The sequence below is a fragment of the Phragmites australis genome, chromosome 16 (assembly GCF_958298935.1).
Source record: "Phragmites australis chromosome 16, lpPhrAust1.1, whole genome shotgun sequence".
In the NCBI taxonomy this organism is placed as follows: domain Eukaryota; kingdom Viridiplantae; phylum Streptophyta; class Magnoliopsida; order Poales; family Poaceae; genus Phragmites; species Phragmites australis.
The window spans coordinates 116,578-127,049 of record NC_084936.1 but is presented as its reverse complement, the minus strand read 5'-3'; the positions used below and the strand labels follow the sequence as shown (position 1 = coordinate 127,049).

Below are 10,472 nucleotides of genomic sequence, written 5' to 3'. Positions count from 1 at the left end.
CTATCGTTGCGTTTTTGCATGTGAGAATGATCTAGTATATGGCTACTTCATGCCTGCCGATGTCGATGATGGGAAAGAGTAGTGGTGGGCTACTCGTGGTGACTCAGTGGTGTCTTAGGGAAAATGGCACTACCTCTTTGCTGTTTATAGATGTTACTCTACTACATAGTAACATTAACGGGTTCGGATATGAACTTGTTGTATTTTGTTATCTTGGTGTTTGTTGATGTTATGTTGAGAACTAAACTTGTTTAAGTGGCTCTCATCCTTAAATTTCAGCAAGTGGTACTTGAATTTGTTGAACTTGTAATGACTTAAAGACTTATAATATGTTTTAGATTACTTGCTCTTTATTACGCCTTAATATGATGAAGTTTGTTGTAAATGTGTGTGTTCCGATCTTAGGCATAAAACACATACCGAGACTATTATGATTGGATTTGTCTTAATTAGTTCATGACCGTGATGGTTGTTTTGATATGTGGGTTAGCACGTGACACGTCAAAGGCAGACATGTGCTACCTCTTATCTTCAGGGATGATCACTCGATTTGATTAATTCAAATACAATTTGGATGGTTCCTCATATAGGTGCGCCCCGCCCATTCCCAATCCCAATCTCATTTCTCACCACCACCGCATCCTCCTCCTCCTCCTCCTTATTTATCATCCCAACTCTGAACTCTTCCCCCCCCCCCCTCCCTTAAAATCAATCGAATCGTCATAATCTCCTTTTTTCTCCTCGCAATAACCAATTAATGTCCTTCAGGCAGCATCAGATCTGATCCATCCATGGTTGGGGCTCGATGACCAAACTCGTTGCGCGCAACAGGAAGCACGTCAAGGCCACCATCCTCAAGCGCTCCAGGGACGACAGCACATTCACAAGATGGTCGGTGCATGCGTTTCTTTCTTCTCCTTGCCATTTGCTTCTTCCTCCCTCCCTTCCTTCTCTCACATGCTAGATGAGACTGATGTGCAAGGTCAAATTCCAATCCAATCCACAGCGAGAACTACAACAAGGAAGTCCCCGTTGTCCTCATCGACATGCACAACTACAGCTTTGATTCCAAGATTAGGATGACCCTTGGTGAATGTGCTCGTCTTGTTTCCATTTGATTCGATTACCCCAATAATAAATCAGATCAGTTCAGGAACCAACCAATGGCTTGTTGTGCTAACGCTCCCTTGCCCTGGCCTCACCTCAGAGGTGTAGGTTATGGAGAAGACCGTCGAGGTCAAGAAGTCCTTAGCTGCTAAGATATAGAAGAGCGCCAAGAAAGGCAAAGATGAACCCAAGCGCAAGCGCTCGCCCACCGCCTTCTTCCTCTTCATGTAACCATCTAATATTTCCATACTCCCTTGGTTTTGGTTGGAGTAATCAATTGGAGACTCTCATACCTTGCATTGCAGGGACGACTTTAGGAAGGAGTACATATTCTACTACGTACATTATATTTATCTGAATTTCTTGTTTTGTGTCGGCAGCTAACTGTATGTATTCACACATGAATGTGTTGCAGGTTGCAAAGGAAGGAGGGAAGAAGTGGAACTCCACGACTGAGGAAGTCAGTGCCACTTACTACAAGTCCCCTAGCTACTTAGCTTGTTTTTTCTTTCATGTTCCAAATTCCTTCCTTATCTTGGTATTAACAATACTCCAGAACAGTTTATCATCGATCACTACATGTGTTGTTATTGTTGTTGTTGTTCCATCTATGTGGATCAGGAGAAAATGTCGTACATTGAAAAGGTTGTGGAACTCAAGGCTCATGATGAGAATGCTTGAGGGCAGTGGCATAAGTCCTTGTTATTTTTTATCACATCTTGATGCAATTTTTGCTTGCTAATTCAGCTACCTACAATATAATAAATGGCGATGGCTCACACTAGTTTCTGTCTAATTTGGTCTTGCCTATGTAAATCTGTGATGCAGGAGAATAATGTTGTCAATGGTGCCTATGTAAATCTGTGGAGAAACATAAGGCCAATGGTGCCATTGAGTGGGAGGTGGATCAGCCAACAAAGCTACTTCGATACAACAGTGACGGTGATGAGGATGAGGCGGGCGACCAGGAAGATGAGGACACGAGTTGGATGACGACTTGGATGATAACATGTAGATGGACGAGCTACTCTTGTCCATTTTTGTAAAGGAATTGGCAGGTGTTTGCGTGAGTCTAGATTAGATTGTCATTAGTTTCAAGAGGCCTGGGGATTGTAGTGCTAGCAGCAGTAGTGAAGATGGCATGTATTGTACTCCAGGGCTATTGCAGTCAATGATTCTGGGAATTAGAAGGCAGTGTTAGCTCACATGGTTGAGGACATGTTGTGGTGTATGAATGAATTATTGTTCATCTTGAGCTTCATTGGAATACTCCATCTAGAATTCATAGCGTGGCTTGAGATTGAATCCCTGAGCAGTAGCGGTGCTAGTGGTTGCTTTGTTCTTGTTGCTAGTAATAGGCATTGCAAGTACGTGTTGCTTTGGTTATGAATGAAAAGAAAAACAGTGGTGAGCTGCATATCAGTCGTTGATTAATCTTTGCTTTGAATTCTAAGATGAGGTCGTTCGAGGTATTTGCAACTTTAGCCTCAACTGATCGATTAGAATTGCAATCGGATAATTTTTTTCGAGGCAATTAGTGTTTGGTGTCTATTGGGAACTAAATTATTTGGCACTGAAGGGATCAGTGTTGTCCTAAGAGAGGGATGAATGAATTAGGACACTTAGAATCTATTTAACTTTAAATTTTTCACAAGATAAATTTATCTTAATTTCTATCTAAATATGCTCTAGATTTATCTAGTGTGTCTACTCTACCGCTCAAGAGACAAACTCGACATAAGAGATTTTTATCTCATGGTATCGATTGTATGAATGTCATCCCTAGTCTATGTTGGAGCTCTACCAAGGATATGCTCCTGGACGGCACCCGGTCACGACTCTTGAGCCACCAAGGCCTCAAACCAGATGAGCCACCAAGATAAGACCTCACCACAAACCTCTCTTCCGATCACTTACCTCCGTGATCACTTCAGAGCTTGAGCCACCAAGGTAAGGGTCACTGCATTCATGTACACGTGTCTTGCCATCGCTCCACACCAAGTCGGAGGGTCAACAAGTTACCGACGAATCACCAAGACTTCAAAGTGCTGGCGTACCAAGAGGTATAAGGTTGGATCACTCCTTGATCCAGTCTCTAGGTAACAATCACCTAGCAACATACTCTCTATACCTATAAATACTAATCACTCACTAATCTTGTGCTTAATCGTCTTGGATGATCACTTTAAACACTTTGGTGGCTTATATGTCTTCTCAAGTATCTATGAGGTTCCCTGGACTCCAGCAGTATGCCACACCTTCAAATTACTGAGTGGAGGGGTATTTATAGCCTTAAACCCGCCAACTAGTTATTTTCCCAATAGCTCAGAAATGCTGTTAACACCGGATGATCCGGTGAGAATAGTAGTACTAACACCGGATCATACGGCGAGTACATTCTCAAAAACTAGTCGTTGGAATCCACTCAACGTCATCCTAAACACCGGACACTCCGATGTCATTTGAACTCTATCATCGGACTATCCAATGAGTGTCTTGAACCAAACCGCGCCAGTAGTTTTTATTTGTGCAAAATACTTCGGTGTAAGGCTCCGGTGCACTTCCTCTTGACACCGGACCATCCGGTCAGTTCATCTTCGTTCTTCGACACTTGGAATCGTCTCTGCAAGAAATGTTCCGGTGAAACCTCCGGTGAACTCACTTCCCATCACCGAACCTTCTGGTCCATTGTTCTTTGATCTTCAATACTTGCAACCCTCTCTGCAAGAATTGCTCCGGTGTATATCTTCCGCGATCACCAAACTTTCCGGTGAATCCAACTTCTTCTGTCCTGAGCCAAAATACTCCGGTGATCACCTTCTTCATCAACACCAGACTATCCGATGGCTTCTTCAGTTCTGCTCTTCTCTGTAGATAAAGCTCTGGTGTTACACCGGCTAAGCACCGGACTATCCAGTGAGGCTAACAGTCTCTGAACACAATGCTCCGGTGAGTGTAAACTTCTCCGCACTAGACTATCCGGTGAGGTAAATCTTGCTGAGACTTCTCTAATTCAACCAAACTTTGTCCCAATTATGGTGGCTTTTTGATATATTACATCCATAAGACTTAGTAACATATATTCTTGATAAACATGTTAGTCCTATTGACTATATTTTCATTAATCACCAAAATTATAATCATGACTTAATATGATTATTTTTGCTACAGACACTTTGGTACAATATTTTAGGACTACATTTGCAATGATTATAATCAATAAGCGGAACAAGAAGCTTACAATTTGAAGGAAAAAAAATGTCTGCTCAATAAAACTAAAGAAAACCTTGAGATTGTAAAAAAATTGAAGTGAATAAATCTATGAGTATTATTACATTGATGACGTTTAGGAACAAAAATAGCAACATTTCACAAACACATTAGCAACAATTAGAGAATACATTCACACTAAATTTGAAAAAGAGAGTATGCATAATCCTAGAGAATATGTTACAACAACCAAAGCTAACAAATGCTAACATTTGTCGGAAACACATGTAAAATTTTAGGACAACAATGCATTGTATCGATAATTTTGCAACATTTCAAGAAATATTCTCACAATATTTTAATCTACATAATCAAATGTCCATTGCTCCCTAAAACAAATTTCCATATCCAAAGTACGATTCAACTCTTCTTCCCCAAAACCTCCATCTCCAACTTCTTCCTCATGTTTGTACCCAACTACCGTTTTCAACCATGATTTCTCATGCCAAAGACTATGATGGTGGTGTCATGTAGGAGAGTAGCGGCAGTGAAGTCCATGAGTGTAGGTGACAGAGGAGAAGCTACTAGTGAAGGAGGAGCTAATGTAGGTGAAGGAGATCAAAAGAGCTCGACCAAAGGCCTACGTTCACTCGTGATCAAGCTCATTTAGTATGACGACTTTGTTACTATTGGTTGTGTGGCCATTACTCGTGACTCGAGGACTTTGCGGAGGAAATGAAAATAGTGGAGAGTAGTTGATAAAATTGAGGAGAGCCTAACTAGCAAGCACTAAATCACGGACATACCCCAGATAAACATCGATAGTATTTCTGAGTAGAACAATAGTTTTGGACGTATGTTTGTTACTTGTTAGCATAACTGTGCCTTTTCTACATAACAAATGGGTATATATCACATTATACCATCCAAAGATCATGTATATTTTTTTAACATAGCACTCGTCAAGCGATGGACTTTGCATCGCCTTGTTTCTCTTTTGGAACTAAATTACATGTGTTAGTGTCCTAGCCACTAGATCCAATGTTTTATGTAGCTATCTCCCAAGCATGCTTTCCTTGTTACCACTAATGCCCTAGGGTTCCAACTGCCAAACGCGAGGATTGTGATAGAGTTCTGACGCAATACTAGGAGCCTAGGATTTTGATCGAAGATGGAGAGTGGTGGTAGAGCTAGGGTTTAAGCCAGAGTTTGCGAGGGAGGTGGTCGGTTTAGGGTTTTGTTGAGATCGGATAACCATTGACCATTAGATTCAGCTATGGTTGTCAAATTGGTCATAAGAATTACTTGGGAAGTCGATCTCTTTTCCTATGCAACTTTTTTGTGTATCATAACGAGAACTCGAAATTCAAGTAAGAGATGTATAATTGAATTTGTGGTATAATACCAGTACTATTCAGGTACGAATCTTGATACAAATTGAATGGTGTAGATGCCACGTTTGCTTTGTTCCCAAAGAAATGGTCAAAATGAAGAGAAGAGGCTACAAACAAGAGGTCTAGGGTAGCAGGCCCGCCCTGCACTTGCCAGGTCCTGCGCTGCGCTGCGCTGCGCTGCACTCCACTGCAGGTGGGTGGTCGTGGCCTCGGGCCTCCTCTTTCTCTCCCTTCCCCACCCCACCCCACCCCACCCCTCCCTGACGAGAGAGAGAGAGAGAGAGAGCAGCGCGGCGCAGGTGGGCGCGGGGTAGATGAGCTCGTGAGTGGGTTGCGGACGACCACATCCTTCCCATTCCATTCCATTCCATTCCATCCCCCACTGCCCTGCCTCCTCTCCTCTCCTCTCCTCTCCTCGGTCTGCTCTGGTCTGTGTCTTGAAGAATCCAGCGGCGCAGGAGCAAGAATGGGACAGATGGGCAACGGCGACGGTGGCGGCGGCGGCCACCCGCACTCAAACCCCAACCAGTACCACTACCAAGCGCTCCTCGCCGCCGTGCAGAACCCAAACCAAACCCTCCACCCCTTTCCCCTCCCCTTTCCCCTCCCCTTCCCCTTCCCCGCGGGTCAGTCACCCCCTCCCCCTCCCTCTTTTTTACTATACTTTATTTATTATCATTGCCTGCCTGCCTTCCTGTCATGCCGCATCCTCTCTCCCCTCTCATCTCATTTGTGGATGTGGATGGACTAGGGCACCGTAAATAATCCCTTCCAAGTTCGATCCTTTGATCTTATATGCCAATTTTCTTTTCTTTACCATCTTGTTTAGTAATTCCGGCTAGGCCCACCCCACTCCACAAGTGCTTAATTTTGCTGCTACTCCACCACCGCCAGTGATTTGTAATTCATTTGGGCGAGGACACTGGTTTTTCAGTGGTATTTGTCGGTTCAGTTGTAAGGAACACACATCTTAGCCCAAAAACAAGCTTCGGTTTGTTAGATATGATGATAATTCTACATCAAAATCCAAACCTAATGGACTGAATCAATAGCGGTTACTTCGCTTGGTTTAATTGACTGCAAAAACCATTACATTATGATTGATTTTTTAAAAGGATAGACTCCCAAGCTGAGGGTTGCTGGGACATAAATCAATCGATTACCATATGCAATACAAGATAAGGGCAAATGAAGTACGTTAACAAAAGATTAGATTTTTTTTGCTGTGCTAACAATGTCTTGAGAACAAAGCATGCCGACTGAAAAACCGAGCAAAACTGAGTTACCCAAAAATCAGGCCAAAACCATTTTTTCTTTTAGCTGGGCTGGCTGACCAATGTGCTTGAATATTGGCCAGTGCTGTTCGGAGCTCCGGTTTCTAATTTTTCTTACTCATCCCTATGCAGGACCAGGAGCTGATGCCTCAGCACACAATGCTGCTCCCCACTCTCAGACTCCAAGAGGTTTCACTGATTGGAGCGCATCCAACAGCGCCTTCGCGTCCCTTGCTGCGCAACCCGCTCCTGCCACCAGCAATGCAGCCTACAATTACAACCTCTCCCAGTCTTATGCTCTATGGACCCATTACATGCTTAACAAGAATGTATCTTACTCTTATCCTGCACCACATGAGGAGCATGCCCCCCCTTTGCGCCATCATCTCAGCCAGGATAAGGATTCAGGTACATCTCCAGTTTATGACTCTGAGCATGCAAAGCTACTTTCTTTTCTTCTCATGTTATTGAGAGACAACATTGCAATCCTTCTTGGTATGCTTAATTTTGATCTAAAGAAAACTGAGATGGGACCATTTAGTCCTTTCAGAAAGTTAGAGAGATGCTTTCTTTCATTCCTTTCAGGCTATAAATATAGCTTGCTCGAACTAGCAATTTTGATTAAGCTTGTTTTGTGTGGTTTTGTTTATGTTCATCTGACCTTGAAGCGTGTAAGTTGGCAGGGAATTTATATATCAGTATATTATTATCTGTGGCTGGAATTGGTGATGCATATATTAGAATCCATAGAGGCATTAACTGATAACTAGAGCTTCCCTACATTCATGTAAATGTGGGGCAACTAATGGTGTGTTGCAATAGTCAGCCTATCTGAATTATTATCCTCTAATGCGGAACCAATATGATATTCTTTCACAATGCCACCTCAATTAGTTTCTTCACATATCCTATGTAAACAACAGGTTCTGCATCCAGCCTCGGGGTTGAATCTTTCACTACAATGTCCCTAGGACCAAATATTTGCACTCACATGCCTCCCATGGAAGGATCTATATCTGCCAAGGAAGCTGATAATTCAGAGGTATAGATAGATATGAAGCTTCAGGGTTATGATAAACTTCAATGCTTTCATGACCCTGCCTAATCCGTACGATGCATAATACCCAGGATCTGCCTACAGTAGTTAGAAGCAGTGATGAAATGGAAACCGGAAACAGTGGTGAAGTCCACCGTGAGACAGTTGGCACTCTTCCGGATTTGAAGCAAGGTCATGAAAGCTGCACCACTGTGAGTAATGTGATACATTTAACATGTCCTTTCCATGTCTGACTTTTACTGCACATATCTTTCTCTTGTGTTGAACCTACATCGATAAGTACTACAGAAAAGAAGAAATTGATTAAATATTGCTTGATATATTTCTAGTTACTCGATGAGGCTTTAGTCATTGAACAACTAGGCAAATGAAGGATGCCAATTCCCTAGTAGTTCAGGAATCAGAACTTCAAATAGCCTTAGATGGTGCATAGATCAGAACACTAATACAGTAAGTGGACATATATTTCTCGCGTAATTAACAAGTTATTTTCCTTCCTGTGTGCGTGGGGACTTGCACGTCTTTCAGAAGTTCAACTCTGGGGAATACCAAGTCATTTTGCGCAAGGAGTTGACAAAGAGTGATGTTGCCAATGTCGGAAGAATTGTGCTTCCCAAGGTATATTATATCACTTGAAATTTTCCATCCTATTATTCTGACTTTCTGAGAGTGAGAGAACTATAGTGATGTGTGAGCTATGCTTTATAGTAACTTTTTTTTTGGTTTTTGCAGAAGGATGCTGAGGCTAGTCTTCCACCATTGGTGCAAGGGGATCCTCTGATACTGCAGATGGATGACATGGTGCTCCCAATTACGTGGAAATTCAAGTACAGGTATGCTCTCGGTCATCTCATGACATATTTCGCATGCAGGGCGTGTTTGGTTGGAGGCCTCATGTGGCCAAGCCAAATTTTGGTCCTGTCCAAAATTTGGTCTCGCTTTGGCCGGCCAAAATTTGGCCTCCATTTGGTTCGTGGCCAAGCCAAAATTTGGCTGGCCAAAATTGGGGCGGCCGTTTTGGCCGCCCGAATTTTGCCCAGCTGTGCTGTAAAAATTTTTTGGCCTCCAACCAAATGGAGGCCAAATTTCCTGGGCACGGCCAAAATTTGGCTTGGCCACATGGGACCTCCAACCAAACACGCCCACAATATTGGAAAATGAAAACGAAGAACAAAATATGGTTGATTGATAATGGCTTACCAAGAGACCATAACTTCTTTCTTGAGGAAAGATGGGAAGTTGAAGGCATTGTATAGATTGATTTATTAAAATGTCACACCACCTTCTTTAATTTGAAGGTTATGAAAAGCAGTTGACACAGCAGGTGCCTGATTTCTAGTTCTGGGTTCATTGCATCATAAGTAGGCACAGCGTGCATTCCATCATAAATAGCAAAAACTGATGCATTTTTCCTGTCGCCAATTTCAAATGCTTACTCTAGTGTCCTCATACTCATGCTATGCTATTTGACTATTTCAGATTCTGGCCAAACAACAAAAGCAGAATGTACATCCTGGAAGCTGCAGGTATGCTTCAATATGGAATTGGATACAGTTTCAAATATTTCCCGAGTATCTGGACATTGATAGTTTGAACTGTCTCATTCTCTTCGTCAGGAGAATTTGTGAAGACACATGGCCTTCAGGCAGGGGACGCCCTCATTATCTACAAAAACTCCGTGCCTGGCAAATTTGTATGCAAAATTTCCTTAGTTCTTCCATTCATACTATATACTAATATTCTATATCTGAATCAAGCAAACATGACTTTAAATTCAATTATCGAGTTTGGCATAGCTGATTAAAAATACTTAAATCTAGAGCAAAACTTTCTCATTGCACAATTGTCAGTTGGATACATTTTTCTTTTCTTGAAGATTACGTTGATATCCTTTAATTTTACCTTTGTTTTGTATGAAGATTATCCGTGGGGAGAAGGCCAGTCAGCAGACAACAAAACCCTAGACGCATTTCTTTCTATATGACTGCAACAGCGTCAAAGAAGGTGTTGGAGGATATGAATTAGTTCACAATGCAAGATAAGTTAATATGGAGTTATCGACTTTCATTGCTGGGTCACCGTCACATGAGAATGAGAGAAGAAAAAAAAAAGGTGACGAGTCTCTGACTTCTTGACTCCGAGTGGATGGAGAAGAGGAAGAAGAGAAATTTTGGGAGAACATTGGAAGTGCGATTCTGCAAGCCTAGATCTGATTTGGGGACAAGTAGTTTACGCCTTTTTAATTCAGCTGTATTTGGAAGCTCGAGTTCTGCATTGCATTCTGAACAACATTTCGCAGTTTTTGTAAATATCTTGGATCTATAAGATAAAGGAAGTGGCCTGGACCTTATGGAGGTTCATATTCTAGGGGTGCTGCCTCTTTCTTTTCGTTTCGTTTCGTTTCGTTTTACCAGAGTTTTTTCATGGGTA

At 42.2% G+C, this 10,472-nt stretch overlaps 1 protein-coding gene across 1 annotated transcript; it reads left to right on the top strand.

Annotated features, from left to right (window-relative positions):
* The first annotated feature begins 5,943 nt into the window (after positions 1-5,943).
* On the top strand, positions 5,944-10,402 carry LOC133894962 (B3 domain-containing protein IDEF1-like). Its single transcript, XM_062335167.1, has 9 exons — positions 5,944-6,337; positions 7,118-7,393; positions 7,909-8,027; positions 8,114-8,233; positions 8,571-8,660; positions 8,775-8,875; positions 9,522-9,568; positions 9,659-9,735; positions 9,962-10,402. The coding sequence occupies exons 1-9, from the start codon at positions 6,178-6,180 to the stop codon at positions 10,004-10,006; spliced, it is 1,035 nt and encodes a 344-aa protein (XP_062191151.1). The 5' UTR covers positions 5,944-6,177; the 3' UTR covers positions 10,007-10,402.
* Positions 10,403-10,472: the final 70 nt, after the last annotated feature.

Bases quoted from the DNA above. Each gene is read 5' to 3' on its own strand.
- LOC133894962 (XM_062335167.1), top strand. From the start codon at position 6,178: ATGGGACAGATGGGCAACGGCGACGGTGGCGGCGGCGGCCACCCGCAC. The intron at 7,394-7,908 runs GTACATCTCCAG...TGTAAACAACAG, and splicing joins CAGCCAGGATAAGGATTCAG to GTTCTGCATCCAGCCTCGGG. The intron at 9,569-9,658 runs GTATGCTTCAAT...TCTCTTCGTCAG, and splicing joins GTACATCCTGGAAGCTGCAG to GAGAATTTGTGAAGACACAT.